The following is a 27,702-nucleotide window of genomic DNA, read 5'->3' as shown; positions in this document are numbered from 1 at the left end:
AGTATAGGAGCTAGGCTACAAGAAACATGTAGACTAGAAAAGCATAAGACCTAGAAGATAGCTTTTAGGAACACCTGTCTTAAAGACTTGGCAGAAGAAGAGAAGGTTACACAAAGTCTGAGAAGGAGTGGTCAGAAAAGTAGAAATAAAACAAGTAGAGGTCAGGGTAACAAAAACCAATAGAAGAGAGAAATTGAAGGAGGAAGGTCAAATGTCAAATGCAGATGGGAGGTCAAACAAGATATCAATAGAACAAGACCAAAAAGAGCACTTGGGATTTTGTTACATTCTGGCAGTAGGTTACCATGCTTAGGACATCCTCAAGGGAGTCATGGTAATTAGGAGGCAATAATGGGGGTGAGGGGCTTCCCTGGTGTCTCAGATGGTGAAGAATCTGCCTGCAATTCAGGAGAACAGGGTTCAATCCCTGAGTCAGGAAGATACCCTGGAGAAGGGAATGCCAACCTACTCCAGTATTCTTGTGTGGAGAATTCCATGGACAGAGGGGCCTGGTGGGTTACAGTCTATAGGGTCACAAAGAGTCAGACATGAATGAGCAACTAACACTTTCACTTCCACTTCCTATTGGGGTGGTGTTCTAGGGGCTGGAAAGAAAACTAGAAGGCAGTGGGTTGAGAAGTAACTAGGAGGCAGGCCAATGGAGATAGTGAATCTCGACAAGATCACTCTTTTGAGGAACTTGGCTGAGAAGGGAGAACAGTGAAATGGTATCAAGAAGAATAAGCAGACTCCAGAGAAAGGTTTTGCTGTTGTTGCTGCTGAGTGCCTCTGGAGTTGAAGTAAATATTTGAATTTTTACTCACTGACTAGGGCATGGAATTTAGATTGACTACAAAGTCTTTCTCTTGGGGAAATGAATCCTAGGGCAATGCAGGAAGAAGAGACTGCAGCACATTTTCAAATTCAAGAGTCTTTGTCCTTAATTTTCCAGAAGCCCCTCACTCCTGAAATGCCTTTGTCATCTCTCCCATGGGACCAAGGGATGCAATTTTGGTGATATTCCTTACCTTCTCAGAATTCCACAGTGAGCAAATAAATGAGTCTTCAACAAGACTCTTGCTGCACTATTCCTTAAGAGCTATTCCTAGCAATCTCCTTTTTTCTTTTGGGAGGATAAACCATTGAAAAGCATTGTTCCTATTGTTAGTATTCAAGTTTTTTGGAAAATGAAAGCACATTTTTCCTTTCATTCTTGTCTTTCTCTAGGTTTCATTCCTCCAACAGCAGGAATTCATAGTCAACCTACATTCAAGGTCAGACTTGATGATTAGAAAATAAAGTGTTTCCATTCCAGAGTCCCACAGAGGTAAACTTTCCCTGTCAAAACCCCGATTAGAAAACTGTTTTTGAGTTAGGAGAAGGCAAACATGTTTCACATCAGCATATTATCTCTTTTCAAATCTCTCTGTCAATATTAAGACATTTTTCTTCATCTATATCCTAACTAGGCATAGCAATTAGCCCTCAGTGAAGATTTGAAATGTGCCAAATTCCAGGTTTTCAGCGGTTTAGGGTTTAATTCTGATAATCAACTGAAAAAAATCTACTTGTTTAGTGTTAACCTTTTCCATACATTTGAATTATTGACTGTTTTGTCTTAGGAACTTTAATATTAAAAAAATAAACAAAAATTGTTTCCCATTTCACTCCAGGCAGGGACAGTTTACCCCTAAAAATTTTCTCATCTGGCCTCTTCCTCCCTATTCGTTAGGAAGTGGGATAATGTGTTTCTTCTCTGGCATTTTCAAAGACTCTAAGCCCCTCTAGGTAGAGAGGAGGGGAGATGAGGGAGGGAGAGATTGATGGCACTCCAAGACAGCAATCTCTTTGTTCAGTAGTCTCAAAATGAATTTTCTGTCATCTTCCATGTGTTTCCTACCCATGAAATTGAGCATGCATGCTCCAACTCCACTCTCCCCAAACTCCCAGGGCTGAACTGGAGCATAACTATTGGAGGTAAGTGGCATCTACCAGACTACTGAATAGGCAGGCTGTTGAAAAGAGTCATGATTAGCTGGAAAGGCCTCCTGCCTGCCTCCCTTTCAGACCTGGACATTGCATTGCCGCTTTCCACGTAGCCCAGCAGGCTTGTGCCTAGGCACTGGCCCTCTTCTTTGGAACAGTCTTTGCCTCTCCAACAACAACAAAAAAAGCAGGAAAAAAAATACTTCTGAGCTACTTTCCCATCATGTGATCAATATGACACCACCGTACAATTCATCACTGATGCTGACACCCACACAGACCAGTGCGTATTGGGCATGATGCAGCACACAATGTGGAACTGTGGCGAACAGACCCCATCTGCAGCTCACAAGGCATGGTTGATGTTGGCTCTGGTAACAAAAAGCACTTTCCTGGATGGATAGGAAATTGCCACTGCAGGAAATGATAATATTTGTGAGCTTTACTAACAAACTTGAATTCCAACATAAGGCAGTTCATTGTTATGCTGCAGACTGTGAAATCTTAATGCTTCTGCTATTCAAACTCATCTTATTTCACAACATGATTTACTGCAGCTCTAAGGAGCTAACAGAAGGGAAAAAAAATAAGAGAGGTGGGAAGAAAAACATATTTGGGAGTGGAAACACAGATGAGGCCAGATTTGTGAGCAAATTTCATCACCACTGATAATGTAATATTTTGCTTCGATTAAAGCTCTGTCTTGTGGAATATGTGCAGGATCCTAAGTCCTGCTTCTTTATCCCAGTTGCTAATATTTTGGTGGATTCCACCCTCCAAACAGCATTGTGTTGTGTACAAACCTGGGGAGAAAAAGAGGAGGAAACCACCTATGCTTTTGCCAAAGATAGGCTGGAAATGATTGCCTTGCCAGCTTTAGTTTCTCCTGTTCAGAAATTTCCAAACAGATGGTGAAAGAATTGGTGTCTGACCAGACAGTTGGGCAACCTACAATAGAAACTAACTGTCACAGAATTCTGTGAATGGTACCTATGCTAATACTTGACAATGCGTAAGTTTTGTCAAGTATCTGGTGTTTTCTTCAGTGAAGAATAAGTTAAAAGAGCTAATTAGGCAAATGCTTCTAGAAAACACTGACTTGCTTCAGGAGGACTCTGTTTTAAATACAGACCAAAGTACATGTAGACAATTTAACCTATGCCAGGAGGCTGGCATGCCTGTTGATAGCTTCTACTTAGGATAAAAAAAAGTGGCCTCAAAATGTTACTCTATGGTTATTACACTGAGATCATTTCTACCTCTAAAGTTCTGGGATTCTGTGATGACTCTGAATCAGAAAAAAGCCTAAAGAGTCAAAATACAGAGTTTTCATATTGAATAATGTGCTGAGAATTCATGTCTTCCTTTAACAGTTGTCAGAAGTTTGGATTTAGCCTGCAGTCAAGTTTAGTGAGTGGATCCCTCCACCTAAATCCAAATGCATATTTTTCTTGTGGGTATACAGTGGAGCTCAGGGAAGAAACTTCTGGTAGGTTAGGTAGCATTTCCAGAAGCTTTCCTGATATGGTCATAAGAAGAATCATGGTTAACTCCAAAAACAATGAGAAAAATTTTTGAGACAACTATTTTTCAGATTCAGAGAAAATAAAAGGCAAGTTTGCAGGGTGCTGTCTTTCTAGAACTTTTTTTAAGCCTGACTTAGTTTGCAAAGTAATGTCTATCTGTATACTCAGATGGTGAGTTCTTCCCAGGTGGCACAGTGGTAAAGATCTCACCTGCCAATGCAGGAGACATAGGAGACGTGTGTTCGATTCCTGGGTCAGGAATATCTCCTGGAGGAGAGCATGGTAACCCACTCCAATATTCTTCCTTGGAGACTCCCGTGGACAGAGGAACCTGGTGGGCTACAGTCCATAGTGTCACAAAGAGTCGGACATGACTGAAGTGACTTAGCACACACACATGCATACTCAGATGGCAGGAAGAGGATAATCAGAGACCTGTGTTTCTGGAGAGGGGCAGCTAGATATAGTCTCACCTTTCTCACCTGCTGCCCCGTGAACAGAAGCAGCTTGGAATGTATCAGCCTCTGTACCTGGACTGTCCTGAAAGATTAACTCAAAATTGCCCTTCCCACTTTTGTGTCTCGAGATGTGACAAAGAAAACTCACTTAAGCCTCATTTGTCACCTCAGACAGTTGACAGATACTTTGCCAGTGTCTATTATTTCAGTATCTCTCTACTTGGGCAAAGTGGATGAAGGAGGCATTTTAGAGGGTGGCAAAGGAGAGGACTCTAGTCCTTGCACAGCTCCATTCTATGGCTGAATGGTCCATCTGAGTGCACCATCTCCATTTTCGTATGTGTTGTAACTTTTACCCCTTACGTTAAGATATGATTGTTCAGGAAGCGCCATACTATAATCTGATTTCCATACATAATCAGAAATGGTTAAATCCTCTTTGTTGACTGGTAAATGTTCATCATATGCTTTATTGGGTTTATAATATCGTGTAACACAATTTAAGATGAAACGTAGTATATGCACCATGGGAAAGGAAATGCAAAAAAAAAAAAAAAAAACAAATTTTACTGTAAGTATTTGGTGCCAATTCATTACATATGAGTTATTTTTAAAATAGAGTTTTGCATTTAAAAATGTTTATCTTAATTATGAGGAATTTTAGAACAATTAATAGTGTACTGCTTTCCAACGGGAGTTTCATATTGGGCAGCCTTTATACTACATCACCTTATAGCTTCCTTCCTTTTGAATAGCAGGATCAAAGCTAGCATGCTATTTGTCCCTGGTGAATGTAGCAGAAATAGAACCTGTGATACAAATGCTAATAACCCAATAGGAATCCCGTGTGTTACAAAATCCTTTTGTTTCCTATCCACTTCTTAGAATTCTGCCATAGATCCCATCAACTTCTGTTACTAGCAGAGCACTTTGCCTTGATTACAGTAGTTTAACAGCAATGAATAATAGGGTATCTTTTTGTGTTTTTTCCCCCTCTTTCTGGGTCTGAACAAAAACAGCTGGCTGTGCTAGTGAACACAGAGTCCTGCCTACTAAGGGGGAGGAGACGGAGGAATTTATAGTGGTCAGGAAGACAAGTCGCATCAAGGGACCACAGCTGCTACCAGCAGCTTCACCTGCAGTATTGGCAATCTCCGGTCGGCTGAGGGTTTCACAGTGAATATACAGCACTGCAGCAAAACAGAGGAAGTGGCAGAGACTTTAACTGGAATTGTGTGGCTGAAATAACCTAAAAACAGCCAGGAGGTACAAAACTCTTATGATTTTGCCTCAGGTTTGTTATCACAATCATTTCATAAGACTCATCAGGGAAATCAAATCCTTCTTTACGGGCAGCTACTACAGGTCTTAGCTGCCCTAACTCCTCAACAACCACAGGGTGGGTGTCTGGCCTACACCAAGGAATACCTTATATGAGATCCAGAGAAGCAGAAGAGAAGGGAGACCTTCGGTTGGTTATCAGTTCTGCCACCTGCTTATTATGGGATGATGGCCGTGAATGTTGGTTTCAGAGAACCATGAATTCACATCCTAACTTGGCCAGTTCCTTCTGGCAAATTGCTTAACTCTTCTGAGTAGCATTTTTCTCATCTGATCCATGTAAATACTCATGGGATTTTTGGTGGCTCAGACGGTAGAGAATTGTCCTGCTATATGGGAGACTCAGGCTCGATCCCTGGGTTGGGAAGATCCCTTGGAGAAGGGAATTGCAACCCACTCCAGTATTCTTGCCTGGAAAATTCCATGGACAGAGGAACCTGGTGGGCTGCAGTCCATGGAATCACAAAAAGTCACATACAACTGCGTGACTGACACTTTCACTTTCATGGGATTTTAAAGAAAAGATTAAGTTTTAAAAATTGTGAAAAACTTAGCATGATGGTAAATATATCCTAGGAACTCAATAAGTAGTAGTTGTTATCATGAATGAAAATGCTGTATTTTCTGTATTAACTTGGATTATTACTATTATTCTAATCCAGTATCATGCTTGAGAAAATTGTAAATTATTTCTTAAGAGGAGTATAAAAGACAATATGCTTACTCACCTTTCCTCCTCCGGGAATCTGAAGCCACTAAGTAGAACAGAAATCAAAGAGTTTGCAGGGATTTAAAAAACTGGTCTACTGCTTCCAAAACAGCTTTCTAAAAATGCATACCTCTGAGAATCACCATCCAGCAAGTCTAACACAAAAGCAGACCAAGGAATCTCCATCTGTGAGATCTGCTATGTTATTCTGACGCATAGCTAAGGACTGAGAACCACTGGTTGAGAATGTTCTTCCAAGGATTTCCAACTATGTCACTTGAAGGACAATAGGCCATTTTAAGGAACTTGATGTAAACCCAGAAGTGGACAGTGGTAAAAGATGGCAGACAGTGAACGGGAGGCTGGCAAGATTCAGGAAAGGATGGAGATAGAAGACAGTTAGCTGGGTGGTGATCTGAGAGGTAAGCACCATCTGTCAGATAGTCTATTCAAGGTGCCAGAGATTCTGGAAAGCTGGCAGTGCAGGATCAGTTAGACCAATCAAAGGGCTACTTTAAACTAATGCTCATCAGATAAATTACAACTTCCTCTGGAAACTAAAGACCTTTAGAAGGTTCCATTTTTGGATTCTCTTACTCAGCTAGCCTAGTCTTCAAGGGCCTTTTATTGTTGTTATTTAATCACTAAGTCATGTCCAACCCTTTGCAACCCCATGTAAGCTGCCAGACTCCTCTGTCCATGGGCTTCTCCAGGCAAGACTACTGGAGTGGGTTGCCATTCCCTTCTCCAGTTGATCTTCCCAACCCAGGAATCGAACTCAGGTCTCCTGCTTGGCAGGAGGATTCGTTACCACTGAACCACCTGGGAAGCCCGCTAAAGGGCCTCTACCCTTTTATTAATGGCAGTTGTATATAGGTCCTAAAAGGGAGGGGGGGGGGGAATAAACCCATACCACTGCAGAAGATGAATCAAGAGAGAAATCAACAGACTTGCTACTCTTTTGGTTTAGGAGAAAAAAATCATTAAGCTTCTTTTACTTACACCTAAGACAATTGACCGGAGAAGGCAATGGCAACCCACCCCAGTACTCTTGCCTGGAAAACCCCATGGATGGAGGAGCCTGGTGGGTTGCAGTCCATGGGGTCGCTAAGAGTCAGACACAACTGAGCGACTTCACTTTCACTTTTCACTTTCATGCATTGGGGAAGGAAATGGCAACCCACTCCAGTGTTCTTGCCTTGAGAATCCCAGGGACAGGGAGCTTGGTGGGCTTCCGTCTATGGGGTTGTACAGAGTGGGACATGACTGAAGAGACTTAGCAGCAGCAGCAGCAAGACAACTGACTTTCCCTCATATCCCCATCCTGATAGAAACCACCCTATCAAACAGACTTCTCTGTATTTCTAGTGTGCATTGCCCTTGGCAATATTGCAGAACCAAGTGCTGGGTTCAATAATATGTATTCAATATTTAGAATGTATTCATTGAGTGGTTCATACATATTGTGGTGGTGCTTATTTCTTTGTACACTAGAGGCTACTTTTGGGGGATAGTTCTGTTTTCTACATCACATGTAGTTGATATCTTGTGTTGATTGAGACTAAGGCTACACAGGGCCACTTGATCACCTGGTTTTAGAGAATTAATTGGTGATTATTATCTTGTGCTATACATAACCTGAGCCTGTATCAGTGCTCAAAGTCTAACTAGGCTATTTACTGTGATTTTTGGTATGTACCAGAGCTTTAACTCTAGCTGAACAGCTGAGCTACCATGAAACTCTATTTTACTTAATTCAGAGTGAGGACTCATACTTTCCATTGCAATGGGTTGTATCAAAATTGTTTGGTGAACTAATATACCACACACCATTCAGTTCGCTCCATCTTCATCACCACCACCCTAACAAAAGCCATCATTTCTCACCATCTCTTACTTAAACTACAATAATGATTGAACTGGTCATTCACTGTGCACTTGTGTTGCCTCTCAAAATATAATAGTCAAATACCAGGCAGAGTCATCTTTTCTAAATGTAGAGCTGATTATTGTCAACTTACTTTTCCTCCTTCCAGAGTCTGTGCAAAAAACTTTAAAAGCTTCCCATGGTTTTCAAAGACAAAGTTCCTTATTGTGGCCCACATGGTCTCCTCTGCCTATTTCTCCCTCAAATTTCCTCCTGCACTCTGATTTTCCTAACAATCTGAGCATCAGCTACTTTTAAGATTTTAATAGTTCCTGCTAATTGCAGCTATGATTTAGGCTATAGATACAGTTTCATGCTCATTTCCAACACCAGACATTTGCACATGCTAATCCTTCTTTCATTTTTAGCAGTTACCATTTGTATTGTCATGTGCTTATTTTCATGAGAATTTGGTTGACATCTGTATTCCCAACTAGAATGTAAGTTTCACACAAGTAGAGACTGTTTGTTTCTGTACCTCTGAGACATAGCACAATGCCTGGTACACAGTATACAGCCCATAAATACTTGCTAAATGAATAAATGAAGACTCAGTGTATAATCAACACCCATTTCCTTGTTAAGTTTTCCTCGTCCAACTTGCTACCACTTCAAGATATACCTAAGCAACCAGTGCTTGCAGGGAGGTCCATAGGCCACACCCATCTGGACAGATCCTCTGTGGGCATAATTCCATCTTCCAGACGTCCCTGACCTCAAATGAGAATTTGCTCTTTTGGTGTCTTATCTTCTTAATACTTAGGTGGTTTAGTCACTAAGTCATGTCCTACTCTTGTGACCCCATGAACTGTAACCCGCCAGGCTCCTTTGTCCATTGGATTCTCCAGGTAAGAGTACTGGAGTGGGTTGCCATTTCCTTTTCTGGGGGATCTTCCTGACCCAGGGATTGAACCCAGGTCTCCTGCATTACAGGCAGATTCTTTACCAATTGAGCTATGAGGGAAAAGAATTATCAGAATAACTCTCCCAGAGTAACGCTTAACCTGTATCCAAGCTTCCAGAAATCATTTCTTAGATAAGCTCTCTTTTTATATGAGCAGGACTTCCTATGAAATGGAGGGTGGTGCTAAAGCAAGGGATAGGGGCTTGTCTTAGAACCCATCAGAAGCTATGGATCCTCTCTCTGTGTGGATCTTGAAGTGCACATAGACACACACAACTTTATATACACTTTTAGGGGATCATAGAACAAACCCTATCCATGGAGAATTGAGCTATTAGAGAATTTAATTTTAGGCTATGCTCTTGCTAAATCAGAAACCTGGCTTTAGATATTGATAATTATTGAAGATGGATAATAGGGACAAGGGAGTTCAATGTCTCTACTTTTGAGTATGTTTGAATTTTTCCCTTATAAAGAGTTATAATGCTAAATGTCAATCCAGTTTTTTGTTTAAGGAGAAGGAAATAGACGCATGGTTTTCATAAAGACTATTTGACACTTCAAGACCTCTTTAAGTGGGAAATTAACCCTCCTATTTGCCCAGAAAAAAAGTTTAGCATCAACTTCAAATTCTCCCTCTCTCTTGGCTCCTCAGTTAATCAACTGCCAAATCTTGCTAATTCTATCTCTGCAGCTCTTGCACTACCTTGCACCTCTCCATCCTCCCTGACACTGAAAAAGTTCTACACTTCATTATGTGTCACCAAATCCACTGTAGAAAAATCTCCTAACCTTGGATGCCAAACTTCCTTTCCAGATCTTTCACTGGTATCTCTCACTGAAAGTGACCTTTTTCCTCCTCTGAACATCATGTGCTGATCACAGTCTCCCTCCAAATATAGTAATTCACATTCAAAATCTGTGTGTACGTATCTTTATGGTACTTAACCTATTTTGAGTTATAGGCCTTTTGAGAATCTGATGAACATTATAGACTTACTTCCCATGTCACCTACTCCCTCCAGAAAAATGCATGTAATATCCCAATCCAAACACACAAATACTTTTGTTTACAATTCCAAGAGCTCTATGCATGGCCCCTGACAAAAATCCCCCAGCTTTCATATGCAGAGCACCCTACACCCCATCCTGGGTAATAAACACTCTGAGTGCCTGCATGCTTAGTTGCTTTGTGCCCTTATGGACTGTAGCCTGCCAGGCTCCTCTGTCCATGGGATTCTCCAGACAAGAATACTAGATTGGGTTCCCATGCCCTCCTCCAGGGGATCTTCCTGACCCAGGGATTGAACTCACATATCTTATGTCTCCTACATTGCAGATGAATTCTTTACCTACTGAGACACCTGGGAAGCCCAATAAGCACTCTAACTAGAGACATTTCAGTATCACACAATGCCTTACTCACAGGCTCAGATTTTGAGTGACTCCACACCAATGTTCTCTTTATATATCACCCCTCTTATTTTTACACTTCTTCTTCCTCCTTGAAGTACAAATGAAGTATTTATTTAATCTGGATTGGCAGGCAATAAATTTTCATGATGACCACAAAAGGAGCAAAGAAATGAGTAACAAAAAGGCAGCAATTTCTCTCATTTCTCTTTCTCCCACCCTGTGAGAACCTCATCTGAAAGTGATCACTCCTTTGTTCTGGACTGCATCATACTGAGCAGTTTTCCATTCAGATTACATTAAGCTGATCCTGTGAAATCACTGTTAATCTATTATTTTGATCTACAAAAATGGCAATATTTTACAGTCCAAACTAATGAACTAAAAAAGAAGTCTCATCACTGGAATGTGAGATTTTGAAGGCAGGCATGGCAGCTCTTCCCCACACCTCAGGTCCTGCCTACAGTTGGTGCTCAGACATATTTATGGAATGAATGATATCTACTTATTAAGATGTCTCAAATTAAAGTAAGACCTTTCACTTACAGAGATGTTGGCGAAGTGAATTTGAATAAGGGTGTTTGACAACCCTTGACCCTTTTGATGGCCTCTTTATTGAAAAGATATTTTGAAAAAGATTTTACAAAAAATATCAACAAAATATGCACTTATCACTTCTGGGTAATATAATGAAGACTCTCCTGGAGAAAGTAAAGAGATATTCCCTGTTGAGCAAATTGCACACTTTCCCACACAAATAACCTAACTCTCTGTAAACTAGAGACAAGGAAGCCTACACGCCAGCCCAAATTCCTCCCCTGTCCCTTGGACAGAAGTTCACACTGTCAGAGACTTCTGAAACTTTTAGCAGCTGCTGAAGCCAAGGTATCATGACTGGTATTTCTACCTTAAAAGAAGCCATCTACTAAGTAGCAGTACTTCTATGAAGAATACAAGCTCTTTGTAAACCTAATAGAGACCTGGTTGAATGTGCCCTCATAAGTATTAACTAAAATTTTACAAAACACAAAGCACATGGTTTTATTTAGGAGGAAGGGGAGGAAATAGTGGACTTTGTGAGAAGACCACATATCTTTACAAACAAGTATATACACATACCAAATTTTGCTTTTTGGCACATTGGAGGAAGTGATGTTTGCAAGGAGAAACAGTATTTGCTCCTAGAATAAATGATCTGACTCATTAAAAAATAATCCAAAATTACAGTATTTTTAAATTTTGTTACTTCACTGACAAAATGATGAAGAGTATTCTCCCTAGTACTACATTACAGATGTGGGTGTTGTATTTAGAGGGAGTTAACTAAAAAGACTGATTTCAGAAACCACAAGAGATACCATACTTTTATTTTAATTGGCACAAAATTGTCATTCAATGAAATGCACAAATCTTAAGTGGACAAGTCAATGATTCTTGATAAATTTATACACTCCTGTAAATACCACTCCAATCAAGAGAGAGAACATTTCCATCATCTCAGAATGCGCTCTTATGCCTCCTTCTAGTCATATTTCTATCCCACTTTGAAAATGGTTTTTTTAATTTCTATCACCATAGATTAGTTTTGTCAGTTCTGGAACTTCATAAAGTGAATCCCATAGGATGTATTCTTTTGTGTCTGGCTTCTTTTTGTCAACACAATGTTTGTGAGATTCACTAATTGTTCTATGCATTATTCTTTTTTTATTGCTGAGCAGTATTCCATTGTGTGGCTATACAACGATTTGTTCATTCATTCACCAATGGATAGACATTTGGGTTAATTCCACATTTGGCTGTTATGAATATTGTTTTCTGGGTGATTTCTCTGAGAATTAGAGTGAACAATTTATAACAATCTAGCTGGAATTACTACGAACTTGATTTCAATAAGATATAAAAGCTTTACTCCTTTATAACTGTTTTTCCCTTTATTATTGTTACAAATTACATTTTTAAACTTCTGAGCCCACCAGTATAGATTTATGAAGACTATTTTACATAGTTGTCTCTTAAATAAGAAAAAAGAGGAATAAAAAATTATTAATACAGACTTTTATATTAACCTGTGTAGTTAGAAAATCAATCCTGAATATTCATTGGAAGGACTGGTGCTGAAGCTGAAGTTCCAATATTTTGGCCACTTGATTCAAAGAGCTGACTCATTGGAAAAGTGGGAAAGATTGAGGGCAAGAAGAGAAGGGGGTGACAGAGGATGAGACGGTTGGATGGTATCACTGACTCAATGGACATGAGTTTGAGCAAACTCAAGGAGACGGTGAAGGACAGGGAAGCCTGGCATGCTGCATTTCATAGATTCACAGAGTCAGACATGACTTAATGACTGAACAACAAGTTAGCTTTACCAGTGTTCTTTATTCCTTCATGTAGATTCAGGTTATTCTCTAGTGTCTTTTTATTTTAGACTGAATGACTCCCTTTAAGTGTTTCTTTGAGGGCATGTCTACTAGCCACAAACTCTCTTGGTTTTTCTGGTTTATCTTTACAAAATAGTTTTACTGGATGAGAATGCTTGTTGACAATTGTGTTTTTTCTTTAAGCACTTTAAATATGTCATCCCACTGTTTCTGGCCTTCATAGTGTCTGATGAGAATTCAGCTGTTAATCTCATTCAGGGACCCTTGTACATAATGAAGGTTTTTTTTTTCTTTCCCTCTTGCTGCTTTCAAAATTCTCTTCGGCTTTGTCTTTTGACAGTTTTATTATAATGTATTTTACTGAAGAGTTCATTAAATTTATCCTACTTGGAGTTCACTGACATTTTTGGAAGTGTAGATTAATGCTTTTCATCAAACTGGGAAGTTTTCAGCCATTATTTCTTCAAATATTCTTTCTACTCCTTTCTTTCTCTCCTTCTGGGCCTCCCATTATGCAGACATTCATATGCTGATATGATTGGTATTGTCCTACAGTTGTCTTAGACTCTTTTACTTCATTGTTCTTCATTTTTTTTTTTCTTTTGGTTCCTCAAACTAGATTACCTCAGTTGAACTCATATGTCAGGTTACATCTGCTAGTGAGTGCCTCTAGTGAATTTTTCATTTCAGTTATTGTACTATTTAGTCCCAGAATTTCTATTTTTTTCCTCTTTATAATTTCTACCTTTTGACTGAGATTTTCTATTTCATGAGACATTGTTCCCACAGTTTGATTTTTTGTATGTGGTTTCCTTTAGCTCTATAAACATATTTAAAATATGTGTGTAGAAATTCCTGTATCTCTGCTTCCTCAAGGACAGTTTCTATTGATTGTCTTTTGCCCTATATTTTACCTATACTTTCTTGTTTCTCTGCACGCCTTATGATTTTTTATTGTTAAAAGTGGGCATTTTGAAAATTGCAATGTGGCAACTCTGGAAATTAGATTCTCCCTTCCCCAGGGATTGTTGGTGCTACTTGTTGTAGCAGTAGTTGCTTATTTGTTAGAGACTTTCCTGAGCTAATTTTGTAAAGTATGTATTCTTTGCTGTACATAGCCATGAAGTCTCTGTTTCAGGTTAGTGGTCAACCAGTGATTGTACAGAAATTTCTTTAAAGGCTGGAACTAAGAAAAATCTCCTGGTCTTTGCAAATGGGCACTGCGTGTATATATATTTCTGTATATGCCCTCAACACTCAGCCAGGCAGTTTATAGCACTACCTTATCTTTCACTTCCTGTTTGTACAGAGCCTGAAAGTCAGAGAGAGGTGAGAGCTGAGGGCTTTCTCAGGTCCTTTATGATCATATGTACAGTCCTTTGTGGATTTCTGTCTCACTTTAGTTTTGTCAGCTTTTGCTGATGTAATATTATTAGCTACAAAAACAAATTTAGTTGTCATCTTTCTTATACAGTAACCCTTTCATAGTATAAAATTTCCTTCTTTATCTCATTATATTCCTTAGTCTAATAATAACATAGACATGCAAGCTTTCTTACTTTTATTGTTCATACCATATAACTTTTCCTGTACTCTTATTTTCAACCTGTGTCATAATATCAAAACAATGCCTATAATGGCATAAGCAAGGTCACATAAAAACAGTTTGTAAATTTTTGCTTCTCAGTTGGAGAGATTAGTCTACTTACATGTAAAATAGCTTATTGATGTGGTTAGGTTTAAGTCTACTACTTTGCTTTTCAATTTGTTTTCTACTGGTCGTGTTTGAGTTTTTGTTTCTCTGTTCCTCCTTTCCTATCTTCTTCTGGGTTAATTAATTTTTTTAAGCTTTCCATTTAACTTCCTGTTACAGCTTTTTAACTTTGACTTGTTGTATTATTTTTAGTGCATGTTTTAGGAATTATAACATATATCCTTACTATTTCACAGTCTACTTAGAGTTAATAGTATAAAAAGGTTATTTTCAAGATGTTTTATGTACATTGCTTTGGGGGCATTTGATTATGAAGAGCCTTGGGTTTGTTGTTTTATGTATTTATACTTCTTGGGGGTTCACTAAGCTTCTTAAGCTTCTTAGATTAGTATGATGCATTGATGCTTTTTGCCAGATTTGGAGTATTTTCAGGATTATGTCTTCAAATGATTTTTTACTCCATTCTCTCTCTCCTCTCCTCTTGGAATCCAAGTACATGCATGTTATATGCTGCAGTCTTATTTGCTTGAGGTATTAGATCAGGAATAGGCAAGCTGTTTCCTCCTGGACAAATTTTCTGGCCTGTTTTCTCAGGGCTCTCTGCCTACAAATGGGAACTAAGAATGGTTTTTACATTTGTAAAAGTTTATATAAAATAAAAAGGAAAACAAAGAAGAATATGCAATAGAGGGAGTATTGTAAAGTCTTAATTATTTACTATCTGGCCCTTTACACAGAAACATTCCTGTCTCCTGTGTTAGGGAATGGAGTTTGTGGTTGTTAGAGTGATCAGAATTTGAGGGGGGAATCCTGGAAAGGAGGAAACCATACATGGATGGAGCTTGCAAATCTGCTTATCAATTCCCCTCTACCTCCATGATGCTCAGGCTGGGAATTGGTCTCAGAGGAAACGATGTATGAAGGTGGTCCTCAAACACTGTGATTTCCTTTCTTCAAAGGTCAAAGAACCCTACAATTTCTGAAGGCTTTGTTTACTCATCTGTTCTTTCAAATAGCAGTTATTTTTATGTTTTTTTAATCAGAATTTATGAGTATTATCTGTGGGAATTTTAGTTGATACAAGTCACTCTTCCATCATTAGAACTTGCCAGTCTCATTTTAATAGAATATGAATTATAATACAGGGATGATCAAAAGGGAAAATTAATGGACATTAATACTCAGTTTATCTATCCAGGTGTTTTATTATAGAGTTTTGGGCTCCTTGTCACATTACCAAAAGGAGCATCTTCTAATTTACACAAAGATTTATGTAAGAAAATTATTAAATTCATCAGGATAAGACTATGCCCCAAATATTCATATTTAATAATTCTACCTCCAAATCATAGAATCAGAAAGTTGTAATGAACCTTAGAGGATACACCCAATATAGAAATCTCCCTCACAACGTCCCAGATAGGTGGACATTCAGACTCTGGTTAAACTCCAAGTAAAAGCATTATATTTTTCATATTTTCTAGAATATATCAATGCCTTTTGGTTTCAAATACTTCTTTCATCCACATCATGAGGTGGCTTATGTAATTTAGGCTCAAGATTTGATAACTGCTGTCTTATGTATCAAAGTCAGTCTTTTCCCACCTCTGTTGCAATTGGGTTAGTTCTCATCCATGGATTATCATTCAGTTCAGTCGCTTGGTCATGTCCAACTCTTTGTGGCCCCATGGACTGCAGCATGCCAGGCTTCCTTGTCCATTACCAACTTCCGGAGTTTGCTCAGACTCAGGTCCATCAAGTCGGTGATGCCATCCACCCATCTCATCCTCTGTCGTCCCCTTTTCCTCCTGCCTTCAATCTTTCCCAGCACCAGGGTCTTTTCCAATGAGTCAATTTTTTTGCATCTGGTGGTCAAAGTATTGATTATGTAGTATGGATTATGGAGACAGCTTAAAAAATGCGAATTGTATCTAGAAATTTATGGACATGTTTGAAGGTTGTTCTGAGTTCTTAGCTAAATCCCTTCAGTTAATCTTTAGACTGAGGAAACAACTCACACTGGATGCCCAGGGAAGGCAACTATTTTTCAGATGTAACTTTCACCAGTTTAATAGCCAGCTGAAGCACTTGTGACATGTAGGAAGCCAGATAATGTTGTTGCTTCATCGCTAAGTCATGTCTGACTCTTTTGTGACCCCATAGATTATAGTCCACTAGGCCCCTCTGTCCATAGGATCTCCCAGGCAAGAATACTGGAGTGGGTTGTCATTTCTGGGAAGTCAGAGATATCCACTTATAAAAACATTCTACAATAAACATACCAATTAAGGTGTGGCAAACACAATCTTCAAAGATGTTTTCAAGATAGTTCTGATCTTCCTTTTCAGTCAACTAAGTTTTTAATACACAAGAGATTCAAATTAAAATAAATATTTCCGACATGAATTGATTTTTTCAATGGAAATCTTTTAAGCACTCGACAATATGCAGGCTATGAACTTTATTTATCTTGCATTTCTATCTACCTATTGCTACCCGTATAATTTAATAGGGGAAAATTGCCATCAAGTAATAATATGTGGTCATAATTTCACATACAGCTTCATGCTGTTGCTCTGGTATTATAATTTTACAGACAAATAAAAGCTACATCTTAATATTTGTTCTCTAATTTCATTGCAAGATATAAGGAAGTCGTTAGTCATACAAAGATTTACAACTTGAAAATATAGTTTCCAGCTAAGGCAATTTATCACCCACAAGAAATCTAGGGAAGAATGCAAGCTATTTTCATCTGTGTTAATTACCATGCTATCTTACTTTCATTTTCCATTTATGTACTTGAAAGATTTGCTTGCCCACAGTCTCACTCTATTTTCTGTATCTACAAATGAAATATCTCTGGGATATTCAGGCCCTATATTCCTCAAGTGAGAAAAGATAAGAAAATCTTTGGTTAAAAAGAAAACACCTAACCCATATTTTTGGGGTGGGGGAGATAGAATTCAATCATAGATCTTAGATGTAAAATATCCTAAATGTACTATTCTAGGTTGTACACCAGGGAAATTTTATGCTTCTTGTTTCTCTTCTTTCCAAAGGTGTGTGTGTGTGTGTTTGTGTGTGTGAGAGAGAGACAGAGACAGAGACAGAGAGACAGAGAGAGAACACTAGCAAGAGAGGTTTTTGTGTCCTGCTAAAGAGTTAGACACAACTTAGCAATTACACAACAAGATACCATATTTTAGGTATGAATGCTAAAATGATAAACATCTCTTATAAATTATATTTCTAATGTGAGAGGAAATCATGTTTACTTGAACTTATTGCCAGTAAGAAAGTATGTGTATGCACCCATGGCGGATTCAAGTCAGTGTATGGCAAAACCAATACAATGTTGTAAAGTAAAATAAAGAAATTAATAAATTAAAAAAAAAGAAAGCATGTGTATGTGCATGTAAATGTGTGTGTCAGTAGATCAAATGGGTATTTGAACTATTTCTTTTATCTGTGCTGTATGCAAAATTCATGTGATGCTTTGCAAATGAAATAGAAAATAAACACCCCTGTTCTTCAATAATCAAAACCTTCCTCATAGTACTACTTTTACAAACCTTTGTTTGCATGTAAAGGTGGGAAATAGGGGAAGGGAGCAGGTTCCAGATCCCAAAGTGAAGTGAAGTGAAAGTCGCTCAGTTGTGTCTGATTCTTTGCAACCCCATGGACTGTCCACGGAATTCTCCAGGCCAAAATACTGGAGTGGTAGCCTTTCCCTTCTCCAGGGGATCTTCCCAACCCAGGGATCGAACCCAGGTCTCCCACATTGCAGGTGGATTCTTTACCAGCTGAGCCACAAGGGAAGACCAAGAACACTGGAGTGGATAACCTATCCATTCTCCAGGGGATCTTCCTGACCCAGGAATCAAACTGGGGTCTCCTGCTTTGCAGGCAGATTTTTTACCAACTGAGCTATCAGGGAAGTCCCAGATCCCAAAGGCCACCACCAAAAGCAATAAAATTATTTTCAGTCAGTTCAGTTCAGTTGCTCAGTTGTGTCTGACTTTTTGCGACCCCATGGACTGCAGCACACCAGGCTTCCCTGTCCATCACCAACTCCCAGAGCTTGTTCAAACTCATGTCCATTGAGTCAGTGATGCCATCTAACCATCTCATCCTCTGTTGGATGGCATTATTGGATGGTAAAATTATTTTAACAACTACCAAAATACTGCATCTTCTTAAATTTTTTCTCAATACTCAATCTCACATTGACTTGGTTCCATTGTTAGAACTTTATACAATCATTCTCAGCATTTGCTTTGTGAATGAAGTCCATGAAGCAGCCATGAAGATAATTTTCTTGGGGTTCAGTGGAACTACTGATCCCAACTACTATAATATTGGAGATTGTTTCCAGTCGCACATACAACCCTCCACTGACACACATACACACTCAAGGAATTAGAAAGAGAAGGATAGTGTGTGAGAATGGTGTCATTTACTACCAAGCTTCCCTAACTTTATAGAAACAGCTACTTCCTAGGCAGCTCCTGTAAGATTTGGGGCCCAGAGATCAACCAAGCAGGCTAATTATTGGTTGCTTATGTACTGATTCAAAGTTCTACTAATTCTAAAAGGAATATGCAGAGAATTGCCAAGTAACGTCAAAACTCCATTAAATGCATTATTAATGGTGACTAAACCTTCTATGCTTGTAAGAATGCTCCCCAAATATTAGTCACTGTTGACTGAGAAAAAATGCACAACCTAAAATTTGAGAATTGTGTTTTATCTGGCAAACTTTCTAAGGACTTAAGCCTTAGAGACAGCCTCTCAAACAGTTCCCATTTCTATTCATGGGAAGATGCAAGAGTCTGCACTCACTGAAATCAACCCTTTTATATTCACTTTATCTAGGGTGAGTCTCCTGCTTTTCTCTAATCTGAATCCCCTCTGGGTGCACAGTTAGGGGTGACTACAGACAATAGAATGGGAAAGACTAGACATCTTTTCAAGAAAATTAGAGATACCAAGGGAACATTTCATGCAAAGATGGGCACAATAAAGGACAGAAATGATATGGACCTAGTAGAAGCAGATTAAGAAGAGGTGGCAGGAATACACAGAAGAACTATGCAAAAAAGATCTTCATGACCCAGATAATCACGATGGTGTGATCACTCACCTAGAGCCAGACATCCTGGAATGTGAAGTCAAGTGGGCCTTAGGAAACATCACTACAAACAAAGCTAGTGGAGGTGATGCTATTTTAAATTCTAAAAGATGATGCTGTGAAAGTGCTGCACTCAATAGGCCAGCAAATTTGGAATACTCAGTAGTGGCCACAGGACTGGAAAAGGTCAGTTTTCATTAGAATCCCAAAGAAAGGCAATGCCAAAGAATGTTCAAACTACCACACAATTGCACTCATCTCACACGCTATCAAAGTAATGCTTAAAATACTCCAAGCCAGGCTTCAACAGTACATGAACCGTGAGCTTCCAGATGTTCAAGCTGGATTTAGCAAAGGCAGAGGAACCAGAGATCAAATTGCCAACATTCGTTGGATCATCAAAAAAGTAACAGGGTTCCAGAAAAACATCTACTTCTGCTTTATTGACTATGCCAAAGCCTTTGATTGTGTGGATCACAACAAACTGTGGAGAATTCTTAAAGAGATGGGAATACCAGACCACATTGCCTCCTGAGAAATCTGTATGCAGGTCAAGAAGCAACAGTTAGAACTTGACATGGAACAACAGAGTGGTTACAAATCGGGAAAGGAGTATGTCAAGGCTGTATATTGTCACCCTACTTATTTAACTTATATGCAGAGTACATCATGTGAAATGCCAGGCTGGATGAAGCACAAGCTGGAATCAAGATTGTTGGGAGAAATAGCAATAACCTCAGATATACAGATGACACCACCCTTATGGCAGAAAGTGAAGAACTAAAGAGCCTCTTGATGAAAGTGAAAGAGGAGAGTGAAAAAATTGTCTTAAAACTTAACATTCAGAAAACTAACATCATGGCATCCAGTCCCATCACTTTATGGCAAATAGGTGGGGAAACAATGGAAACAGTGACAGACTTTATTTTTTGGGGTTCCAAAATCACTGCAGATGGTGACTGCAGCAATGAAATTAGGAGACTTGCTCCTTGGAAGAAAATCTATGACCAACTTAGACAGCATATTAAAAAGCAAAGCCATTACTTTGCCAACAAAGATCCTTCTAGTCAAAGCTATGGTTTTTCCAGTAGTCACGGATGGATGTGAGAATTGGACTATAAAGAAAGCTGAGCGCTGAAGAATTGATGCTTTTGAGCTGTGGTGTTGGAGAAGACTCTTGAGAGTCCCTTGGACTGCAAGGAGATCCAAGCAGTATCCCAAAGGAAATCAGTTCTGAATATTCATTGGAAGGACTGATACTGAAGCTGAAACTCAAATATTTTGTTCACCTGATGCGAAAAGCTGACTCATTGGAAAGGTACCTGAGGCTGGGAAAGATTGAAGACAGGAGGGAGAAGGGGACGACAGAGGATGAGATGGTTGGATGGCATCACCGACTCAATGGACATGAGTTTGAGTAAACTCCAGTAGTTGGTGATAGGGAGGTCTGGCGTGCTGCAATCCATGGGGTCGCAAATAATTGGACATGACTGAGCAACTGAACTGAATTGATAATGGCTGAGGTCTTGATGGCCATAGCATTCTTTGTTTACAGATCTGACAGGTGACATTCTTCATCCACTGTGCCTCCTCTTGGTCATGGATTTGCTTATGTTTAAGAGGCATTTTTTACATTATTCATCCACATCACCCAGAAAATCACCAGTTGTTGAACATTATCCACATGTTCGAGTCTCTACTTACCATGTTGGGCATAAGCTGAACACTCTAGTTTGCCTAAGGAAAGACTACTCTTTTCCCCATCCATGCGCATACATAAGAACCAGGTCATACATTGCAGGAAATAAGAGGGACTACACATCTATATACTTCTTGGTTGAAAAGGAGAAGGGTTTCCTTTGCTTGAGGTCTAAAATATTTAGCTAGGATGAAGGCTTACTTAATAAAAAAGAATGTTGATTTATGCCATTTTAATGATAGTCTTCAGCTTAATAGCCTTCTGATATGAGCCATTCACAGATTCGTTGGTGTTTAAAATTGATGAAGATGAACAGTAAATAGACCTTAATATTATTTTTTCCAGGGTGTGGATAAAACTAAGTGTTTTGGGGACATTATATGCAAGCAATTTAGTGGATCTCACAGCATTATTAACATAAAGAGCCTTCAGTGACTGATTTCTCACTCAAATATACGCTGCATTTCACCACAGGCACTGAGAAATCTGCTACGTTTTACCAGGCAGACATCAGAACAGCAGCAATAAGATTTTTTTTTTTTTCTATTTGGGTTGCCTTTGTGTGTCTCTCAACTGTCATAAGAATTTACCCCCTAATATCTGTTTTCATTATCTATAGATTTCTTTTTTGGTCTTCTCACCCAAAGTAGTTAATAAAATGATTTTTACAGTTCAATAATGCTAAATTCTTTTTGTTTAAAAAAAGTAACAGTCACCAGATGTGAAAAGACTCTTCCATTTTTAAAGGATTTAGTGAATGTTTTTAAGATACCTAAGTAATTTAATTTATATAGCTTTTACCCAGGTATCCAATGTAAGAATTCATCCTAAGAAAATAACTATGGTTGTACACAAAATACATCCACAAAGTGCTCATCTCAGTGTTATTTTCAATGTCACAAGGTTTAAAACAAGCTGAAGGCATTGAGATTAAATAAATAAAGGTATGAACACCTGAGAGAATACTATTGCATGCATAAACACATACACACACTTATGAGTTCACAAGGGTTCCCTTTAGTGGAAGAATTTTGAGTAATTTGTTTTATTTAAAAATTTCCCTCAAATAACAATGATCATGATTTACTTAGCACAAAGGGGCTTCCCCGGTCACTCAGATGGTAAAGAATCCTCCTGCAATCCAGGAGACCTTGGTTCGATTCTTGGGGCGGGAAGATCCCCTGGAGAAGGGAGCTACCCACTCCAGTATTCTTGCCTGCAGAATTCCATGGACAGAGGAGCTTGGTGGGCTACAGTCCATGGGGTTGCAAAGAGTCAGACATGACTAAGCAACTAACACTTCTTAGCTCAAAAATATATAGACCAACAATTTGGGCTGTTTTCATATGGTGACTTCTGCAGATCTGGGTCAGGCTCAGCAAATCTTTGCTGTGGCCCATGCATGTGTCTGTAATTGGCTGATGGGTTGGTCGGTGACTGGCTAGCTATCTGGTGGCCGATTCACTATCTGCTGAGATGTGGTTTGCATCCTTCAGTAAACTAACCCAAGCTCATTCACATCCTGGTAACGTTCCAGGCTTAGCAAATCCACAAGTACCAATGCACAAGTGCTTTTCAAGCTATTGATGCTGTTTTTTTTTTTCCTTTAAATATTTTAAATTGTGATTTTAAAAAACCTTTAAATTTATGATATTAACTTTTTTATGCATACAGTTCAATAGTATTGACTAAATTCACAGATCTCTAGAACTTTACCATTCTGCAAAATTAAACCTCTATATCCATTGAACAGCAACTCCCCATTTTCCCTTCCTCCTAGCCCCTGGTAACCATCTTTTTTTGTTTCCATAAGTTTGACTACTTTATATATCTCATGTAAGTGAAACCATACAGTATTTGTCCTTTTGTCAGTGAATTATCAATACTTCACTTAGTATAATGCTCTCAAGTTTCATCCATGTTGTAGTATGGGACAGGATTTCCTTTTTTTAAGGCCAATTGTTGTGTGTATATACCGTATTTTCTTTATTTGCTCATACATTGATGAACATTTAGGTTGCTTCTGCCTCTTGACTATTGTGAATAATGCTGCAATGAACACGTGTGTGCAAAAATCTCTTTGAGATCCTGCTTTCAATTATTTTGGATACATAGCAAGAAATGGCACTGCTGCATCATATGGTAATTCCATTTTTAATTTTTGAGGAAACTTCATACTATTTTTCATGGCACTGTCCCATTTCACATACCAATATCACACAAGGGTTCTAATTTCTCCACATCCTCAGCAACACTTATTATTTTCTGTTTTTTTTTTTTTTAAACAGTGGTTATCCTAATAGACAGAAGTTGATGTCTCCACTGCACTCCAGAGAGAAGAAATCCAGTTCCACCCACCAAAACACCAACGCAAGCTTCCCTAACCAAGAAACCTTGACAAGTCAATCATCCAACCCCACCCACTGGGAGAAACCTCCACTATAAAAAGGAACCACAGACCACCAGAACACAGAAAGGCCACTCCAAACACAGCAATCTAAACAAGAGGAAAAGGCAGAGAAATACCCAGCAGGCAAAGTAACATGAAAAATGCCCACTAAGCCAAACAAAAGAGGAGGAGATAGGGAATCTACCTAAAAAAGAATTTAGAATAATGATAATAAAAATGATCCAAAATCTTGAAAACAAAATGGAGTTACAGATAAATAGCCTGGAGACAAGGTTTGAGAAGATGCAAGAAATGTTTAACAAGGACCTAGAAGAAATAAAAAAGAGTCAATTAAAAATGAATAATGCAATAAATGAGATCAAAAACACTTTGGAGGGAACCAACAGTAGAATAATGGAGACAGAAGATAGGATAAGTGAGGTAAAAGATAAAATGGCGGAAATAAATGAAGCAGAGAGGAAAAAAGAAAAAAGCATCAAAAGAAATGAGGACAACCTCAGGGACCTCTGGGACAATGTGAAACACCCCAACATTCGAATCATAGGAGTCCCAGAAGAAGAAGACAAAAAGAAAGGCCATGAGAAAATACTCGAGGAGATAATAGCTGAAAACTTCCCTAAAATGGGGAAGGAAATAGCCACCCAAGTCCAAGAAACCCGGAGAGTCCCAAACAGGATAAACCCAAGGTGAAACACCCCAAGACACATATTAATCAAATTAACAAAGATCAAACACAAAGAACAAATACTAAAAGCAGCAAGGGAGAAACAACAAATAACACACAAAGGGATTCCCATAAGGATAACAGCTGATCTATCAATAGAAACCCTCCAGGCCAGAAGGGAATGTTAGGACATATTTAAATTAATGAAAGAGAATAACCTACAACCCAGATTACTGTACCCAGCAAGGATCTCGTTCAGATATGAAGGAGAATTCAAAAGCTTTACAGACAAGCAAAAGCTGAGAGAATTCAGCACCACCAAACCATCACTTCAACAAATGCTAAAGGGGCTCTGCCCCAAGCTGCGGCCGGGAGCCCTTCTCGGAGCGTGCTGGCCGAAGGGCTGCGGGGGATTCCAGACCCGCCGGGGCAGGTCTGCAGCATGAGGCATCGCTGCGCCGAGGACCATGAACCGCAGCCTCCAGGTGACGTGCGTGGCCTGGGTCCGCTGCGGCATGGCCAAAGAGATGCCAGACAAGGTAGAACTTAGTAAAGAAGAAGTGAAACGTCTCATTGCTGAAGCAAAGGAAAAATTACATGAAGAAGGTGGCAGTGATGAAGAGGAAACAGGCGATCCTTCAGAGGATGGCATGCAGAGTGCCCGTACCCAGGCCCGACCACGGGAGCCCCTGGAGGATGGTGACCCAGAAGATGGCAGGACGCTGGATGATGATGAGCTGGCCGAGTACGACTTAGATAAATATGATGAAGAAGGCGACCCAGATGCTGAAACTCTTGGTGAATCTCTCTTGGGTCTTATGGTCTATGGAAGTAATGATCAAGATCCTTACGTCACTCTGAAAGATACGGAGCAATATGAACGTGAAGATTTCTTGATTAAGCCCAGTGACAATCTCATAGTTTGTGGCAGAGCTGAACAGGACCAATGCAATTTAGAAGTGCATGTTTATAATCAAGAAGAAGATTCTTTTTATGTCCACCACGATATCCTGTTGTCTGCATACCCTTTGAGTGTGGAATGGCTAAATTTTGATCCTAGCCCAGATGACTCAACTGGAAATTACATTGCTGTGGGAAATATGACCCCTGTTATTGAAGTGTGGGACCTGGATATAGTGGACTCTCTAGAGCCAGTCTTCACACTTGGAAGTAAGCTGTCAAAAAAGAAGAAAAAGAAAGGAAAGAAGAATTCCTCAGCAGATGGGCATACAGATGCTGTCCTTGACCTTTCTTGGAATAAGCTGGTCAGAAATGCGCTGGCCAGTGCATCAGCTGATAACACTGTTATTCTGTGGGATATGTCCTTGGGGAAGCCAGCAGCTAGCCTTGCCGTACACACAGACAAGGTCCAGACTCTCCAGTTTCATCCATTTGAAGCACAGACTCTGATTTCTGGATCATATGATAAGTCCGTGGCTCTGTATGATTGCCGGAGTCCGGAGGAGGGCCGCCGGATGTGGCGCTTCAGTGGGCAGATTGAGAGAGTGACCTGCAACCACTTTTCACCGTGTCATTTTTTGGCCAGTACAGATGACGGCTTTGTATATAATTTGGATGCACGTTCAGATAAGCCAATTTTTACACTTAACGCACACAATGATGAAATTTCTGGTCTTGATCTAAGCAGTCAAATCAAGGGCTGTCTTGTGACTGCATCAGCAGACAAGTACGTGAAGATCTGGGACATATTAGGAGACAGGCCAAGTCTGGTTCACTCTAGGGATATGAAAATGGGAGTTCTCTTCTGTTCTTCCTGTTGCCCTGATTTGCCATTTATTTATGCTTTTGGAGGTCAGAAGGAAGGGCTTCGGATCTGGGATATAAGCACAGTCTCTTCAGTAAATGAAGCATTTGGAAGATGAGAGAGGCTTGTTCTCGGCAATGCAAGAACTTCGTCTATTAGCGGCCCCTTTGGGAACAGGAGCTCAGAAACACCAATGGAGTCTTAATGAAGATCATACAGTTTGCTGTTTTATTTATCCTAACTCAGTTTTAAAAAGCTGGCCTAAAGATGCTCCTTGTGTAGCTGCAGCCATCCAAGTGACTGAACCAGAGCTGCCTGACATCCCTCCTTGCAGCTGTGGTGGTAGCACTCAGGGCTGGTCTCTGTGCTGACCTTTCAAGCGTGTGGCATACAGGGCTCGACTTGCAGTCATTTCTTGAAAGGAGGAATAAAAAGGTTTTTAGAAATTCATTCCTTAAATGTGCCATCTGTCACAGGTAGACTAGGATGTAAAATAAGTAGTACTTCATGGAATTTGAAAAGGAGAAAATCCTGTAATCTTAAGAGATGGGTAAACCTAGGTCTTGGAAGGTGGTGATTAGGCCAAGGGTCCAGAGTAGACCATGAACAGAGGTAGGTCCATGGGGGACTACACTTTCCTGACAATTGTTCTTCAGTTAATGCTCAGGATTTAGAAGTCTTAGTGCTGCTCTTCTATAAGTGGCATGCCTTTTCTGTCCACAGCATGGTATTCAGTGTTACCAAACAAAAAAGGTATAATGATAAAGGGTTCAGTCCACAAGAAGATATAACATTTGTAAATAAAGCAAATGGTAAGTGACTCATTAGACCAAATGGACTCAGATAATACATGGAATATTCCATCCAAAAGCAACAGAATACACAGATCATGTGATGTTACACCACAAAGACAAGTGTCAATAAATTAAAAATCTTACAAAACAAAACAAACAAACAAAAAAAACACAAATGCTAAAGGATCTTCTCTAGACAGGAAACACAGAAATGTTGTATAAATGCGAACCCAAAACAACAAAGTAAATGGCAACGGGACCATACCTATCAATAATTACCTTAAATGTAAATGGGTTGAATGCACCAACCAAAAGACAAAGACTGGCTGAATGGGTATTCAAAAACAAGACCCCTATATATGCTGTCTACAAGAGACCCATCTCAAAACAAGGGACACATACAGACTGAAAGTGAAGGGCTGGAAAAAAATATTTCACGCAAACGGAGACCAAAAAAATGCAGGACTCGCAATACTCATATCAGATAAAGTAGACTTTAAAATAAAGGCTGTGAAAAGAGACAAAGAAGGGTACAGTTTTGATTTATGTTTTCCTGATGATCAGTGATGTTGAGCATCTTCATATACTTGTTGGCCATTTCTCTACCTTCTTTGGATAGCTCTCTCATCAAGGACTTTGCTTCTGTTTTTCTCTTTGTGGTTTACCATATATTTAATTTTTTGCAGTGAGCACTTCTTAACTTTTATACTGAAGGTGATATTGGGGATAATAGCAATCATTTTAAAAAATGTGCCAAGCAAGTTATTGCAATAAGTAGATGAGCCAATCTCAACTGGCTAATTTAGGTAATCTGTGGATGGGGCAACTGTCCTTGTTTAGGATTAAACACTTGAAGAACACTTAGAGGCAACTTTATTCC

At 39.3% G+C, this 27,702-nt stretch overlaps 1 protein-coding gene across 1 annotated transcript; it reads left to right on the top strand.

The window, feature by feature from the left end:
- The first annotated feature begins 24,617 nt into the window (after positions 1 to 24,617).
- On the top strand, positions 24,618 to 26,478 carry LOC122435858 (periodic tryptophan protein 1 homolog). The gene has a single exon (XM_043459947.1). The coding sequence runs from the start codon at positions 24,731 to 24,733 to the stop codon at positions 26,144 to 26,146; it is 1,416 nt and encodes a 471-aa protein (XP_043315882.1). The 5' UTR covers positions 24,618 to 24,730; the 3' UTR covers positions 26,147 to 26,478.
- Positions 26,479 to 27,702: the final 1,224 nt, after the last annotated feature.

Source organism: Cervus canadensis, chromosome X (assembly GCF_019320065.1).
Source record: "Cervus canadensis isolate Bull #8, Minnesota chromosome X, ASM1932006v1, whole genome shotgun sequence".
In the NCBI taxonomy this organism is placed as follows: Eukaryota; Metazoa; Chordata; class Mammalia; order Artiodactyla; family Cervidae; genus Cervus; species Cervus canadensis.
This window is presented reverse-complemented; position numbering and strand designations above follow the sequence as displayed.

Excerpts from the sequence above, each read along its gene's own strand:
- LOC122435858 (XM_043459947.1), top strand. The coding sequence starts at position 24,731 with ATGAACCGCAGCCTCCAGGTGACGTGCGTGGCCTGGGTCCGCTGCGGC.